Source organism: Terrapene carolina, unplaced genomic scaffold (genome assembly GCF_002925995.2).
Source record: "Terrapene carolina triunguis isolate 2854851 unplaced genomic scaffold, T_m_triunguis-2.0 Scaffold33891, whole genome shotgun sequence".
Lineage (NCBI taxonomy): Eukaryota > Metazoa > Chordata > Testudines > Emydidae > Terrapene > Terrapene triunguis.
The window spans coordinates 11,036,365-11,054,423 of NW_020698242.1; the positions used below are offsets into that span (position 1 = coordinate 11,036,365).

The 18,059-nt window shown below is 43.1% G+C and overlaps 1 protein-coding gene across 1 annotated transcript in view; it reads right to left on the reverse strand.

The window, feature by feature from the left end:
- LOC112104675 (zinc finger CCHC domain-containing protein 14) overlaps positions 1-18,059 on the reverse strand; it is an 86,262-nt gene that overhangs the window by 57,058 nt on the left and 11,145 nt on the right. The window contains exon 2 of the mRNA XM_026663602.1: positions 13,478-13,601. Coding sequence (XP_026519387.1) covers positions 13,478-13,601 — 124 coding nt within the window. The remainder of the gene's footprint in view (positions 1-13,477; positions 13,602-18,059) is intronic.

Genomic DNA, 18,059 nt, shown 5'->3' on the forward strand with positions numbered 1-18,059 from the left:
AAAAGTAAGCATGTGTATTTTACAGCACTTAGAAGAAAAAAAAAAAAAACAGTTGTTAAAACAGTAAGCTGGTCTCATTCTTAGCTACACCAATGCTAATGTTCCACTTTAATAACAGAGAAAGAAAATAATGGAAACATAGTGCATCAAAAATATGGAAATAGAATAATACCAAAATAAAGGGTGCATACATATAAAATAGTTTACAGATTACAACCCTGATCTCCTGAACAATTTTGCTTCAGTAAATACCTAGATCTAATAAAATTACACCCCTACCTCGATATAACGCGACCCAATATAACATGAATTCGGATATAACACGGTAAAGCAGTGCTCCGGGGGAGGGAGGGGGGGCGGGGCTGTGCACTCCGGCAGATCAAACCAAATTCAATATAACGCGGTTTCACCTATAACGCGGTAAGATTTTTTGGCTCCCGAGGACAGCGTTATATCGAGGTAAAGGTGTACCAAGTTTCTACTAACGCTGTCTAAAAGACCATGAATTAGAAATTATTTGGTGACGAAGTCAGTAGATTAGTTACTTTAAAACAGGCTCAGATCTGGTATCAAATAGGTGGGTGAGTACTATTGTGTATCCTGTAAAGCAGGGGCGGGCAAACTTTTTGGCCTGAGGGCCACATCGGGTTTCCGAAATTGTATGGTGGCACGGCCCCTGCCCCCTATCCGACCCCCCCCCCTGCTTTTCGCCCCGACAGCCCCCCTGGGACTCCTGCCCCATCCAACCTCCCCTGTTCCCTGTCCCCTAATGGCCCCCCTGGAACCCCATCCACCCCTCCCTGCCCCTGGACCCCCCGCCCCTGACTGCCACCCGCTGCCCCATCCAACACCTCCTCTCATTCCTGACTGCCCCCCCCCAGACACCTCCCCATCCAACCATCCCTTCCCTCTGACCACCCCCGAAACCCCTGCCCCTGACTGCCCCCCCATCCAACCTCCCCTCTCCTTCCTGACTGCCCCCTGGGACGCCTGCCCCCATTCAACTCCCCTGTTCCCCACCCTCTGACCGCTATCCACACCCCTGCCCCCTGACCACCACCCCAAACTCCCCTGCCCTCTATCCAATCCCTCCTGCTCCCTGCCCCCTTACCATGCTGCCTGGAGCACCGGTGGCTGGCGATGCTACAGCCGCGCCGCCCAGAGCACCAGGACAGAGCTGCAGGCCCCCTTTTGCCTTGGGGACGAGGAAGTAGCGTGAGTAGAAACCCTTGCCTCTTAGCTCCTGGGGCATCTCCTCCACAGCTCCTAGAGCAAGGAGGGACTGGACCTCCTGGATGAGGAGTTGCTCGTGAGAGGGGTCCCTGAAGAGGGATGGGCAAGGGGGTTGGGAGGGCGGGAAGGAGCAGAAGTGGATAGCATAGCCCACTTCTACCGTGCGGAGTACTCATGGTCTGAAGTAATAAGGGACCAGGCACGGTAGAAGTGGGATAGATGGTTCAGAAAGGGGAGGATAGCTGGCTGGGATGTGGGCTGGTAATCCGTCCTCAATTGCATCTTCAGAAGGGGCACTTAGGGCCCGGAGGGGTCTTGGACTGCCCTTGGCCCTGTGCTGGAAGAGGGCAGGAAGGTCTACGGCGGGTATATCTGCTCCTCCTGCAGGAGAAGTCCTGCCTGGGTCTAGCGAGGAAGGACTTCTGCTGGGTGCGCTGGGGTTGAAGGGCTTTCTTTGTGTCACCGGGGTATGCATGCCAAGAGACTTAATGGTATTACGTGAATCTTTCAGGCTATGCAGTCTGGAGTTGGTTTGTTCAGCGAACAGGCCCTGACCATCAAATGGGAGGTCCTGGATCATCTGCTGCACCTCCGGCGGAAGACCCGAAGATTGGAGCCAGGCGTTGCATCTCATGGCGATACCGGATCCCAAAGTACACGCTGCCGCGTCCGCGGTATCAAGGGAACCCTGGAGAGAAGTCCGGGCCACTAGTCTGCCCTCCTTGGCAATGGCCCCCAGTTTTGTGCATGATTCGGATGGGAGAAGCTCTTTAAACTTCTGAACTGCAGACCACAAGCTGTAACTGTATCTACTAAGGATCTTGAGCTGATTAGCGATCCGAAGGGAGGTTTATTCTATGGGGGGGACTCTTTCTCCCAAATAGATCCAGGCGTTTCACGTCTCTTGATTTGGGAGCGGGCCTCTGCTGACCTTGCCTCTCTTTCTCGTTCACCACCTCCACCACCAGGGAACATGGAGGGGGGGTGGGTGAAGAGGTATTCATACCCCTTAGTGGGAACAAAGTACTTTCTTTCAGCCCCCTTGGCCGTAGGGGGAATGGAAGCAGCCATTTGCCAAATAGTCTTGGCGTTTGACTGGATGGTCTTTATAATGGGCAGGGCCACCCTAGAGGGCCCTTCTGATGTCAGAACGTCCACCATGGGATCCTCTTCCTCTACTACCTCCTCAACCTGGAGGTTCATGTTCAGGGCCACCCAACAGAGGAGTTCCTGCAGGACCCTGTAGCCCATGGGTGGTGGGCCAGATACGGATGCACCTGCTACTGCCTTGTCAGGGGATGAGGAGGAGGACGTGACCGTTAGGGCCGGATCCGTGACAGCTTCCTGGTCTGCAGGGTCCTGTTCCTCCTGGGCACCGGGTGCAGCCTCCGCCAGGGGCAGGCCTGGGTCCAGATTTTGTGTGGGGTTCTGAGGAGGGCGGCTGATGGTTGATGCTGGTCTGGGGGCAGATGGCCCGAACATTGCCGGTTTGCCTCTTGATGGTACCGGGCCATGAGGTAGTGGAGGCCTCGAGACCAGGGACTTGGGCACTGTCATTTTGATGAGCCTCCTAGCGACCTCCATGTGTTATCCACCTAAGAGCTGAAACACTTTGTTTTGAGCATTAACATGTGGGGGTCATTAATAACTTCTCTGATGAAAGAGATAAAATTCTAGGAATTACTACATTGTTTACCAAATGATGAACTGAGATGTTTTCATTTAAATGTAATCAGCTCTTACACAAATATTCTTTCTGGAATTGAGACATAAGAGTAGAATATTTATAACTCTGAATAATCAGCACTCACTGCATCCTATGGGCTAGCTACTAATTTGTTCTATTCATGGAATTCCAATAGACGTCAAAAGGCTCTTCCTTTCTGGATTACTTTTCCTTTTTGGAAAAGCAGGTGGCTTTCCCTCAGCCACTGGTCCCAGCTGTATTGTTATTGCTCTTGTACAGCATTTGGTGATGGGCACTATGAATACTGTTAAAATACATAAACTGGAATTTCGTGCAAAGATGAAGATAGACTATGCATCAACAAACTAATACCACCTCTCTTACTCAAGACAAGCAGTCATGCAACTAGTAATGTTTTTTGTTGTTGTTGTTGGTTTTTTTACACATTCTATACAGCCAGGTGTATTTTTTGTTGTCATAAGAAATCCAAATCTATCATATGGAAATTATACTATTTCTTGTAATAAGATTCACTGTGTTGTCTTAAGTAGCTCTTTCACTTGGCCTCTAACACAAAAGGTCTTGTACTAGTGTGCATTAACTAATGCTTTTATAATTGAAGCGAAGAACATATTAAAATGCTCTGCTTTCCCACTTATATTTGATTTTTAATAGGAATGTAGAAATGCAGATATCCACAATACACGTATCCAGATTTACGAACTGAATCACATAACAGCTTAAACAGAAAATGTTCCCCTGTCAATCCTTCTCATTTAAAGGAACAAATGACTTGCATAAGCACTCTGTAGCAAAAATCTACATGCTATATGGGCTTTGTCATTTGATCATCCACAGTTTTTTGCATCTTTGTGACTGCTGGTAATAAACATGAAATGATGTATGTGTGACACGTAACATTTTTACTATTTTTGTCTATGTTGGACACGTACAAAAGCGCCTCTAAATGAACTCAAAGAATCAGGGCGGAGACTTAATTGTTTGTGGAATTAACAAGAGGACAGGGAATCTTGCACCTCTTGCACCTCACCCATTCAAAACTTTCAATTACATCTGAACTGGCCTAGATATTACAATTTGATAACCTATCAGAAATGAGTTGGTGGTCCCAGCTGAGTTCTCTAGACTTAGATCCTATTATGGTGCAGTCCACGCTATAAATAACCAGGACATAGTTCACTGCAGATAAGCATCCATAATATAAAGCCATCTGAATTAGCCCCTCATTGGCAGTGACAAAAGGATTGAACGGACATGGAGATTGTACCACCAATTACACCTTTAGCAGATGGTCCTTCCCAGCCAGGACTGAAGCAGTGAGGAAACCTACATTTCCACTATCTGTGCTGTGACTCTTCTAAAAATACAGAACTTTAGTGTTAAGGGCTGTCACTCTAGCTGTTTTTGTAAAAAAAAAAAAAAAAAATCCATTACATTTAAAGAGTAAATTTGAATAACTGTCCTGTGGTTAAAAAATGCTGAAGAGTTTAGATAACTGAAATTTAGGGTGACCTGCAGAAAAGTAGTAATAGATCAAATTATGCCAAGAGCCTTTAGTAATTGCTTATGGCAGTGACTGAAGGGACATCTAATCCATGAATCTGGATTGATGGTGACTGCAGAATTCCAGATTCAATCCATTAATAAAAGGCCCAGAATTTGTAAGTTATATCCAGATTTTGTTGCAAAGCTGACTTTGGAAAAAAGAAAAAAAAAGAAGAACACATTCAAATGTACTCACTTCTCACCTGAAAACAGAACACAGAATGTGAAGGAAAGATAGGAAGAATAGTAAGAGGCCAATATGGCTATATCAGTAGATCTTTAATAATCTGAAAATCAAACAGGAACCCTACAAAAAGTATAAACATGGACATGCAGGGTGAAGTGCCCCCCCAGATTTCTACTTAGCCTGCCAGTGGGGAAGGGAGTCCTCCCACTGTGCCTGCCCCCCCAGCACATTTGGCTCCTGTCCCTAGCAGCCGGGCCCGGGCAGGGAGTGGAGGAGACTTGACCAACCATTTCTCATGCCCGTCGCTCGAAAGCCAGGCTGGTCAGGTGGCGGCGGGCTGCTGGGCACAGGGGCCGAGCGAGCCAGAGTCCCCTCTCCCTCCTGGCCCGTAACTGGCTTGCTCAGCCATAGGTAACTATGGTTGGGCAGGGAGAGCGCAGTGGGCCCGGGCTAGGCGCAGGGCAGGGGGATCGCTGGGCAGAGGAGACACATGAGGGCAGTCATGTGTACTCCCCTTTAGACTGTGCTCTCCCAGCATCAGGAGGCACGAGTCATCTATGCAGAAAATGGACATAAAAGGCCATAAGAAGAGGTTCTTCAAATACATTAGGCGCAAGAGAAAGTTGAAGGAAAGTGTAGGTCCTCCACTTAACAGGGAAGAAGAATTAATGACATCAAGATGGCTGAGGTGTTTAATGCCTATTTTGCTTCAGTCTTCACTAAAATGGTTAATGGAGACTCACTACTCAACACGAGTAATATTAACATGAAGGGGGAAGGAATGCAAGCCAAAACAGGGAAAGAATAGGTTAAAAAATATTTAAATAAGTTAGATGTATTCAAATCGGCATGGCCGGATGAAATTCATCCTAGGTACTTAAGAACTAGCTGAAACAATCTTGAATTGTTAGCAATTATCTCAGAATTCATGGAGGATGGCTGAGGACTAGAGAAGGGCAAATATAATACTGATCTTTAAAAACAGGAACAAAGAGGATCCAGGGAATTATATACCAGTCAGCCTAAATGGAAAGATACTGAAACAAATTATTAAATAAGCAATTTGTAAGCACCTAGAAGATAACAGGGTTATAAGGAGATAGCCAGCATGGAGGTGTCAAAAATAAACCATACCAATTTCTTTTGTTGACAGGGTTGCTGGCTTACAGGGTGGGGGGGGGGAAAGCAGTAGACTTGATATATATTGACTTTAGTAAGGCTTTTGACACAGTCCGACATGACATTCTCATAAGCAAACTAGGGAAATGTGGTCAAGGTGAAATTACTATAAGGTAGGTGCACAACTAGTTGAAAGATTATATTCAAAGAGTAATTATCAATAATTTGCTGTCAAACTGAGAGGGTGTCAATCCGGGATCCAATGCTGTTTGATATTTTCATTAATGACTTGGATACTGGAGTGGAGAGTATGCTTATAAAATTTGCAGATGACACCAAACTGGGCAGGGTTGCAAACACTTTGGAGGACAGGATCAGAATTCAAAACAACCTTGACAAATCAGAAATCAATAAAATGAAATTCAGTAAAGATAAGTGCAAAGTACTACTCTTAGGAAGGAAAAACCAAATGCACGACTACAAAATGGGGAATAACTGGCTAGGTGGTTGTACTGCTGAAAAAGGTCTGGAGGCTATAGTGGATCACAAATTGAACATGAGTCTATAATGTGATTAGCCTTTTTCGTAAATGCATACAATTCCAGGGTATATTAATAGCAGTGTCATATGTAAAACCTGGGAGGTAATTGTCCTGCACTACTCAGCACTGGTGAGGCTTCAGCTGGAGTACTGCGTACAATTCTGGGCACCACACCTAAGCAAAGATGTGGACAAACCGGGAAGAGTCCAGAGGAGAGCAAGAAAAAAAGATAAAAAGGTTTAGAAACCCTGACCTATAAGGAAAGGTTAAAAAAACTGGGCATGTTTAGTCTTGATAACAGTTTTCAAATATGTTAAGGGTTGTTATCAAGAGGAAGGGTACTGATTCAGTGGACACAAAGAACAAAGTAGAACAAGACATAATGGACTTAATCTTAAACCAGGGAAATGTAGGTTAGAGATCAGGAAAAGTTTTCTAATGATAAGGACAGTTAGGCTCTGGAATAGGCTTCCACAAGGGAGGTTGTGGAATCCCGATCATTGGAGGTTTTTAAGAACAAGCTGAACAGAACCCTATCCAGGATGATCTAGGTTTACTTCGTCCTGCCTCTGGACAGGGGGCTGGACCTGATGACCTCTCAAGGTCCCTTCCAGCCCTACATATCTATGATTCTAAAGGAGGTTTATTTCCTGCTCCTAATGTAAACTAATATGTATAGGAAGTAATTTTAAACTCAGCCTACACAGAGAAAGTATAACAAAAAGCAAGTATTTGAAGAAAAATTAACTTTCATAGTAGAAAGATAAGGTTGGTCTGAAGAAGAGCTCTGTGTAAGCTTGAAAGCTTGTCTCTCTCACCAACAGAAGTTGGTCCAATAAAAGATATTATCGGTCTCTCCAATATCCTGGGCCCAATACAGCTACAACAACATTGCATACAACTTTCATAGTACTTAACTAAGACTTCTGTCGATGGTGATAATTCTAAAGACTAGAGTCCTCAAAGACTTCACATTAGTCAATCAAATGTCATGTTCCAAAACACAATTAACAAACCAAAAGGGCCAATCCTGCACAGATGCACTGATGTTGAAAGTCTATGCCCTGAAGGCAAACTGAATTACAAGCATGAAGTATGTCACCTTTGAGATGGAATCAACCATTCAAGCACTGGCACTTTTTCATTTATAGTAGTAAAAGACAAACTGACAACTGTGGAAAAAAACCTTAAGGCTGTTTAAAGGGAAGTACAATGAGGCACTTAAGACGCAACGTGCATGCAACAAAAAATCCAAGCTTCATTTGCATTCAGTTGCTTTCTTTGGGATCAGTGTGGAAAGCAACATATTTCTCCTACAATGAAAATGAAATCTCTCTACGTTTTATAAATATAGAAAAAGATAGGAAGGACAGAGATCTAGCAATGTTTTATCCCCCTCCTCCACCCTGCAATCTAAATTCAAATGTGTAATAAGAAAGTCTATTTGTGCTTACCTGACAGTTTCCTTTTTTTAGTAATAAGCTCAACAGATCCACTACAACGGGTACATTGGCCTGCTTACAGCTTGGGAGCAGAAACAGAACTTTCTGTCACTGGCAGTAGGGAAATAGCCTACCACCTAACATTCCATCCAGCTGAGACAACTTCCACAGCCAGGACCATTAAAATCTACTTTCCTAAATTACAGATTGTGTTAAATATACTTTGAGGGAAAAGCACTACAATGCCTCCTTACTGAAGAGTGTGGTAAATTCCACTTCACAACAACAATCCCAAATACCTGGATCATCCAGCACAGAGATGAAAATTGATATCCACTGTTTCCAGAGTGGACCGGATCTGTGGAACTTATTACTCTAGAAAGGAAATTTTCAGGTAAGCATCGATAAATTCATCTCCTCTTTTTTGTGCTAAGGTTCACAAATCTGTTATGATGGGATTTTCATAGCAGTGCACCTCCGGTGTTGGAAGTAGGATCATCCTTTAGATGTAGGCATCCAGAGCGAGGTGTGCAAGCACACATGTTAAATGATGTTGGCTAAGATTGAATGACCAATATGCAGAACTTGGTGAATTTAAGTATTGATGGCCATGTGAATATCTAGCAAATCCTAATACAGATGGCATGCCAACTCTGCCTTGAAACTGTCAGTGCTCCTAAAGATGCTCTGATGCTTAGCCAAAGGAGGAATATTTCTTGGATTTATTTAGGGAATTAATGCTACAAAAGTTGCAAGGAATACCTGTTTGCGTAAAAAAGTACAATACCAGGTCTAATTAGAGAAAGTTCTCAACTTCAAATAAAACCAAATTATCTGATTGGAGATAGTAGCCATCAGGAGGCTTACTCCAATGGATAGGAAGTGTAACTGCAGGGGGTTACACACCACACTCCTGTGAGGAACAAAATGAGGTTTTAATGTTGGAAACTGTATAGAAATGTACTTAGCACAGAGACTTGATCTTTTTGCTGTGACGTTTATATACCCACAATAAAACCCTCCTAGGAGGTATTCAAGGCTATGTTTCACTGGCTTAACACGGTAACTAAACTATAGACTTTGCACTACCTAGTAGAAAAAGTTCTATTGGTCAACTTCCCTTTTGGGGTGCATGAGACCAATAATCACTTCAACAAAGTATTCATTTTAAACCTACCTGGTCCCAGATGGAGAAATGGTCTTGCAATAGCAGACCTCCTCTGTGAGCTACACCTCAGAGGAGGAAACAAAGCTGAAGGGACAGTCTCTCCCAAAACTAAATGCAGCCCTGGAATATGGCTGGGAATTGGAGAGATACATTATTGAACCAAATTGTTAGTCTACAAATTTGAAATAAAGTTTAGAATTTCCCTCAGAAAACCCCTACAGCAAAAAAGGCTGGCTGAGACTGCATGCTACTGTGAGAGCAGGAAAAATAAGTGGAGGGAACTTCAAGGGACAGAGACAGGACACATTCCCCTGTTGCCAGTGACTGTGGGGTCTGGTTCTATCCCCAAGTTGCAAACAGGGCATAGTCCTCATTGTAAGAGATTTATGGACCTTAGCATGAAGAAAAAAGGCAAGGTTTATAAATCTCTAAAGACTAACATTTATTCTGCACAAGAAATTTGTTATTTAAAGCAAGGATATATTTTACACAGATGGGACAACTACTTTAGAACATCTAAAGTAGATGTTTAGATGTTCTAACTGTAACATATATGTTAGGCAAATAACCAGGTGAAGAAGACTAAGTTAAGCTATATATGTTATCTCTCACATATAAATATTTCCAGCTAACCATCTTGTGACACACAGATGACCAAGCAAACAAACAAATGAAAAAAAAACACCCCCCACCAAACCAACCAGGACAATATAAAATACTGCAAATACACTAACTACACTATTTATACAAACTAGAATTACTGAAGCTAGGTCATCACCAAGAAGTATTCAGCAGGCATAACAGTATAGCCCACTGTTTTTCTTGCCTCCTTCACCAGCTAGGAGTATGCAATATTTCTACCTCCAAGTGCACTGAAAGCTGGATACTAAGGGTGAAGGATAGGGGGTTAATTAACAACCACTGTCAATATTCCCAGGACCCAGAAAATCCTGCTAAAAACAAGTACAACCACAGAGTGTATGGTTTACTAAGATTTCTGCAAGTCAGGATGCAAATCATTTTCAAATTGTATCCGTGGCCAAATTCCCTGGCTTGGTAAGGACCTAGCCCTCCTGCCTGCCAAGGGTGTCTGGAGTGTTTCAGGGAGACCTGGCCCTCTCCTTCACCTCTGGGTTGCTCTCTATTTCAGGCACAAGCTCCTCTCTGCAGCTGGAGCAGTGTGGCTTAGTGCTCCTGACTAGAGAGGAGGAACTAGAGCATTTGCAACCTAGAGCATTTGTAATCTGCCCCAGCAGCAATCCCTTCAGAGAAGGGATATGAGGAAAGGCTGGCTAGAAACTCCTGGCCAAAAACCACAGAATTAAAAAAATATATTTACACTTGTTTCTGGAGTCTCCAATGGAGTGAAATTCAAAATTTTGGGGTTGTTCTATCCCTGAAAGCCTCTGCTACAATGGAGAGACCCCTGGTCAACTGTCCACCCAGGAGTGGAGGCAGAGAGATCAGGGGCTTTTTCCACGGAGGGGCAGTCCTGGCCCCAGGCTGGCTGTCAATCTCAGATCTGACTCCAACCTGCCAGGAGAGGGCCAACATCCCACAGGACAGACTGTCATACATAGAAGAGGGGTTAGAAATAGTCTTTGTTGCTGGTTAACCAGAAACTAGAATACTAGTTACTCAAATAAGTGTATTTTGTTCCATGATTTCTTTTGATCACTAAGCATTTTGCAACATACACATTAAACAACATCCCTGCAAACAAACTGGTTATCCTATTCTAAAATTCATAGATTAAAAATTAAAAAATGTGTAAGAGGAAAATGTAATTAATTTCAGTCTGTACCATGACTAGTCTTGGCACCTTTTCTGATGCTAGAACAACAATCATGGTCCAAGAATGAAAATTCAATGCCAAACCCTGTCCTATTTTTGTCAGATGGAAGTCACAAACCTTGGAAGGTTTCGGCTGAGAGTTGCATTTTTTACAGCTGAAGAAATAGCTACTTACAGCATTATTTGGCTGTAGATTTACTGCTACATATAGCTATTGAGATTAGTGTTGGGTAAATCACAAAATAGGAGTTTCCAGTGGAGACAAGCCAAGAAGTTTTGCTTAGGATCTTCAATTACTTCCAATCTGTTTTGGCTCCTCTGGTTCTATAGCAAATAAATAATGCTGCACTTGTAAAAGCACCGTTCATCAAGGATTTCAAAGTGGTATTACTATATCCATTTTACAGATGGGGAAATTGAAGCAGAAAGAGGTTGAGAGAGATTTATCCAAGGTTACACAGCAAATGACAGAACCCAGGAGACCAGATTTACAGGCCACTGCTCTAACCACTACACAAAATTGCCCCCAGCAAAATGACTAGATTTCAGCTCTTTATTTGAACTTATCACTCAGTCCATAACTTCTTAGATTTGTTGTTACATTTGAAGCCTATTCTAAATTTAAAGACAAAATATTAGCACTAATCAATTTGTGTAATTTAATCGGCATTATTTCTTCTATACAGATCCTACAAAGGCAGTTAACAAAAGTTGTTCTACATAAATATAAAACTACAGCGGCCGGTTTTACTTGGAAGCCAGCAGGTCTAGCCAGAAGGCCGTAACTCCATAGTCCTTCCAACCCCAGTATCCTGGGATGGGCTTGCATAGCAGTCAGCAAGGCTAGCAGTCAAGCTTCATTCAGTCATTCCCAGTGCCCCAGAGTTCTCCTGGCGGTAGCCAGTAGGTGGGACCCAGGACCTCCATCTCCAGCAGTCTCCGCTAAGGGCCCCAGGGGAGTGGCGTTAAGTGCCTCAGTTGTCTCTTTCTAATGCACTTAACTAGACTCCCCCCGTGCTGCTTCCTAACTCCCTGCTCTCTCTTCAGTCCTCTCCCCACTCCAGTGGGGAGTTCCCAGTCTCAGCAGCTCACATGGTCAAATAAGTATACCCTAGCTCTCCTCCCAGTGTTCAGTTATTCTATCTCAGTAGGGAGTGGGGATGGAGAAAGGGTCAGGCCCTTACCCTCTTGGTTGTGGTTTTATGCACAATCCAGATCCTTCTCCTGTGGATAGCTCTGTCCCCAGAAGCTGAAAACTGTCTTCCTACCTTCGGACAGCCTCTCCTTAATTCCTATTCATCCCCACATCGCCACTCTCTGCCTGACTGTCAGAATTCCCCTTTGAGCAGATCCTCCATTTGAAGCATGCTCCGCAGCTGCTGAGGGGTGAGAACCTCTTGGTCCAATACTGCTTCTTCACTCTCTTAGTCTCTGTATAAAGTCTTTAAACCCCATTACAACTAGCTCAGAGCTCAAAATATTCCCCAACATAACCATGGGCCACATATTTCTCTGCCTGTAGGGTGACTAGATGTCCCGATTTTTAGCTGTTTGTCCCGATATTTCGCTCCACCAGCAGTTTTGGGTTTTTTTGCGCTCCGCCGGCAGCACTCGGCTTTTTTTTTTTTTTTTTTTGCCCCCCCGGTGTCCCGAAATTTTCTTCCTCTCATCTGGTCACCCTATCTGCCTGCAATAAAAAAAAATAGTGAACTCAGATTCTGGGTGTTGCTGATCTAAAGTAAAGGAGATTGAGTATTTCTAAGCATAAGCCAAAGGGATGGGAGTGGAAAGGAACGTTGCTCTCCACAACTCAAAATTTCAGGAAACCTATTATTTTGCTTGTGTCCCCATTGAATGTACCATTAAATGACTAGAACTGTTCCTTCCTATACCAACCTCCCATGAGGCTGACTACACCCATGGCGACGTATCAGTTTGCTACAAGTACAAAGATCAAAGTGTGAGCACAATCTCTGCTAGCTCCCCATCCACCACCAACATTCCTCAAACATTTTTTTAAATAACCGATATCAACATGAAAGGTATACTTACACACAGATGTTGGACACTGAAAGGTCTGTACATTTATTATTACCTACTGGCAATGCAGCATTAAATTAAACTCCTAGTGATTTTGGATGAACATTCAGTTTTCAGAGTTAGCGAATGACCAGAACAATAGGGGTTGTATGGCTGGGGGAAGGAGGGTCCAAGGGTCGACTGATTCTCCTACTCTCCACCCCTCCTTACTGCACACACAGGAATGTCCTCTTGAAAACCAAAACAGAACACCAAAACAAAGCTGTTCTTCTACCCGTTGTCTTGTCTCTAAGAACAGCAACACTGACCGTAGCAAACATTTTTATATTAAAATATATCAATTAACTACTTACACAAAGACACAAGATATATGGACTACCAACTACTTAAGCAAATCAGGAGACATTTAGTTTTCGCGAAGACATCGTTTGTCAAAAGAGTTAAAAGGGGGTTAAGTTGTAAGCAACATTATTGCTAACTGCCCAGTAGAATGTCTCTCTTACTATATAAATGTAACTATTTATTGGAAGACTAAGATGACTTTCTCCAATGACCATTCTACATTCAGTGTGCTATCCTTGCTAAATTCAACAAGTTAGCAAAGAAACACAGTTACAATCTTGGGTCAGGATTATAAAATACTTCCTTAAAGCAATTAGAGATATACAATGTGAATTATGCAAAGCAAGTTGGGACCCACCTTTGGAGTGTTTTCCTGAAGACCTCTTGGGTAACGACTCCTCAATGGAATGTGCTGACGTATGTAGTGCATTTTCCAAACTGTTACTGACACTGTTTATGGGGGTCTCAGATCTCGGAGTGACCTGGAAAAAATAAATAAATAAAGCTGATGTAACTCTGGAACATTCCATTTTCCTCCACTAAGTGAATAGTGTTTCAAATTGAGTTAAGAGCCATCAAGAGCATTACTATTCTATTCTAAAACAGTTATACATTTTTCAGTATATTTTACAAGTAACAATTTGGTGGAGGAGCTTTTTAGTCAGCCATTTGTAAATCTAAATTAGCCTTTATAATCCACACAGTGGTGCACCAAGTACCATTCTTTTTTAAAGTGTTATGCTTATGCAACAGTCCATTTTAAACAAGTTTACAAACTCTTCTTTTGTTAATTTTAAGAGCAAACTTGGGTTACTATGTCAAGCAAAGGACAACCACTTTTATGTTGTGTCATGTATCTTAAATATTACTGCAACAGATAAGAAACCAACTTCACCTCTCAGGACAAAAAACAGTGTAAGAAAATGACTCCGTTGGCTTTGCAATTTGGGAGCTTGCCATCAAGATCTGAAGACTGTATTTTGATGAAAAATTACTCATTGTGAAAGAGAAAAGTAGGCTGCATCATCAAAAACCAACTTTATAGCCTAATATGTACCCTTTAATCTGCACTTAGCATAAGGAACATATTTTCACTATGACTCAAGAGCTAGAAAAACAAACATAAATCATATGAAAAACAGAACATTTAAACTACTTTAGTTGCTGTCCACAACAATATGCACATTTGTGCTACAACGTACACTACTAACAATAGGTGTTTCTCTAATGTGAAGAACTTGCCACCTAAAGCAAGTCAATTAGTCTCTCACATTTTCTAAAAAATGAGAAGCAGATATGGAGAATGGTCACATTAGCAGCAGGGCTTAAGTATCTGAAAGGTGGAAAACTTGTGTGTTTAAATAGGTTACAACAGAAGTACTCATATTAACAAATGCATTCCTTGAAATTCGACTGCCACAGTTTGAATTAACAAGAAATCCCAGTCTGTAGGATTCTAATTTAACATAGGTTCTATCCTTTCACAAATCACAAGAGAGGAAAATGTAATCTCAGTGTAACAAAAGAAACTAGTCATTATTCACGATAACTAACATCAGAGTTTACAATTTCCTGTAAGGTTCAATCATATAGTGATTCCAGGCAGGGCCATGAGGAGGAAAGCAATTTTTTAAAAACATCTCATCTACCCCACTGTTAGCCTAGTACAGAGGCGGGCAAACTATGGCCCACGGGACCATCCTGCCTGGCCCCTAAGCTCCTGGCCCCGGAGGCTAGCCCCCGGCCCCTCCTCTGCTGTTTCCCCTCCCCCGCAACCTCAGCAAGCCACACCACGCCGCCGGTGCAATGCTCTGGGCAGCTGGGCAGCACAGCTGCAGAGCCGCGGCCTGACCCGGTGCTCCAGGCAGCGTGGTAAGGGGGCAGGGAGGGTTGAGAGGGTAGGGGAATTCGGGGTGGTGGTCAGGGTTGTGGATATGGGTTGGGGCGGTCAGAGGCGGGGAATGGGGGGGGTTGAATGGGTGCAGGGATCCCGGGGGGCAGTCAGGAAGGAGGGGGGTTGGATGGGGTGATGGGGGGCAGTCAGGGGGAGGGGTTCCAGGGGCGGTCAGGGGACAGGGGAGGTTGGATGGGGCAGGAGTCTGGGGGGGGGGCCCATCAGGGGGCAAGAAGCAGGGGGAGGATGGGGGCGGGGGCCCGGCCACGTCTGGCTGTTTGAGGAGGGACAGCCCCCCCTAACCGGCCCTCCATACAATTTACGAAACCTGATGTGGCCCTCAGGCCAAAAAGTTTGCCCACCCCAGCCTAGTATATTGTGACTAACTGGATTACATGTTTTAGATTTTGCATAATTTCTCCTTGTTTTTGTAGAATTATCCCTTTCTAAAGTTCACATAAAACCTTGGCCTTCACATGTGTGACACACACACACTTTAAGGCTCTAACACCTAAGTGCACAAGTGAAGGAATTATGAGTGCAGATTTTCAAGAACTCATTTGTTCAAACTATAACAGTTTACACCTGTGCTAGAGAAGTCGACCTGCTTTAAAAAACACCACCAGGGCTCCCAAAAGGGAAAGGCAGATTATAGGAGAAAATCTTGAGAGATGCTGGAACAGAAATGATTACAAGTCCTGTCTTCCTCTTCAACATCACTACACTGCTTTTACTTTTTTAGTTCAGACATTTACTTGGATGCCTACAGCCAAGCATGCAGGTGCCTTACACCCATAAGAATAACTGTAAAACAGTCACACACAAAGCTTTCAGATTAAAAGGCTAGCAATGAAACCCGTAGCTCAGTCACACACACACACAAATCCCCAATGCCCTAACTAAAACTTTTCAAAGGCTTAATCGAAGAGCTAATCATGCACTGTTTCTGAAGCTCATTAAACTCAGACTCTGGTGGATTGCTGGAGAGACAGGTTCCAGAGGGCTGGGCATTCTGCTGACTCCAACCTGCTGCTGGCAGTGGAAAGTTTAACCCAAGAAGCAGATTGATGTTTTCCCAAGTAAGGATTGCTGTCACCCATTTTTGGTTATACGCAAAATCTGAATTCTTCCCAGGAAGACATAAATCCTTTTGTTATTTTTGGTAAAGATTAATTTAGCCCATGTCTTGACCAGCTGAATTCATATGTTATCTGACTCACTCTCACATCAAAGTACAGTCAATTCAAACTGGTGTTCAACCACAACACCCTGATCAGTTCCAAATGGAGCACTTTAGTTAGGGAGCTAATGGTGTTATGGTCCGGCTCACTATGACTGTTTAAAAGTCTACACGCAGATTTTAAATAACGTTTTTCCACTGACTTCCATATACTTTGACGTTGCTTATCACTGAAGTTTTTCTAGAGAAAGGGAAAGTTTCAATAAAAAATGTTTTGTAATGTAAGTAATATTTTCAGATCAGCCAGTTATTTTAAAATTAAAGAATAAGTGATATTTGATTGGACCACACACACTGCAATATCCTAGGATTGCATGAACTGTGAAACTTGCAGTCCTAGAAGAAAACTGACATGAAAAATATCATTTACACACAATTATGTTTTTACAGCCACATTACTCCTGAGGGAATTCTGCGCTAAGCAAATAAAAATTCTGCACACAATATTTTAAAATTCTGCAAATTTTGTTGATAAATAAATGTGGAGGCTCCAGCATGGCAGTGGGGAAGCACAAGCCACTGGTTGCATGAAGATGAAAGACCACCATACAACACCCCCACACACACCCCACCCCAGGGCACGGACTCCGCAGTGAGGCTGCACCCAACCCTAAGAAAGCGCAAGGGCGGGGCCTGCCCTGGAAACACCCCAAGGCCCTGCCCCTCCATGCCAGGTACACCAGGTGTGGGCAGGCAGACTCAGCTCAGCAGGATCCAAGTATGGAGGGGCTTAGTGTGCGAGAATCCAGGTGTGGAGTGAGAGGGTTTTGTGGGGGGCAATCTGGGTGCAGGCAGCTCAGTGAGGATTCGGCAGGGGGGAAGCTGGATACACAGTGGCTCATTGAGGGGGGTTGTGTGCAGAAATTATATATAATGATTCATTAAGTACAAACCCCCCATTAACAGAATCACAGTTGACAAATTTAAAATAGCAAGAAAATTCAGAGTTCAGGTTCTCATGTCATGGTTCCTATGTATTACAGTGCACAAAGATAAGTTCACAATGGAAATACTGACAACCCCTACTGTAGCTGTAAAAGAGGTAATAAGAGCTATCAGTCTAAAATGTTCTCACTAATGCATGGATGGCTCAAGTAAGTATGGGAAGTGGTAAATCTTTGAAGCCAGCTTTATTGTTAGCTGTGCTACCCAGTGAGAATGTATAACAGTCGATTTACTACACCAAGTCTTTTCATGAGAACAGCAGGGTTCATAAATGGGAAATTTAACTTGGTAAGTATTTAAGTAGAACAGTAATTATCTGTTCCCTTTCAGAATAACTAACCAGAACACAAAATATAGACGGTTTAAGTGAAAACTATTTGTTGGCCTGGACTGAATTAAAGCACACTATCTAATGTGTAACATGACTACTTATACTCTCCAAGTTTATGAAAAGATTACATAGGGTGTTTTTTTGGGAACAACTTGTTCTCAAGAAATTTCATGGGGGATGTTTTTTCACTAATACTCTATGCCAAATAAATACTGATTTCCTTGCCTATTCAGTCATAAATATTCAGAGTATAATTAGACTAAAAACATACGAAGTGAAGACTGGATAAGAGAATAGCACTAAGTGGCATCTAATGGCTTCAAGCCCAAGAGCTGCATGAACGAATACAATCATTTCCTATTTATTGTTGAGGGAAAAATCCACATAATGTTACAGATATGAAAAATAACTAAGGATTGGGGAGGCAGGAATCCTAGAGAGTAATGGGCTCCACTAATTTTTCACTCTGTAAATTACATTGTCCGATAGCTTCCTCTAACTCAATTTAAGATATTTACTTTTTTTTTTTA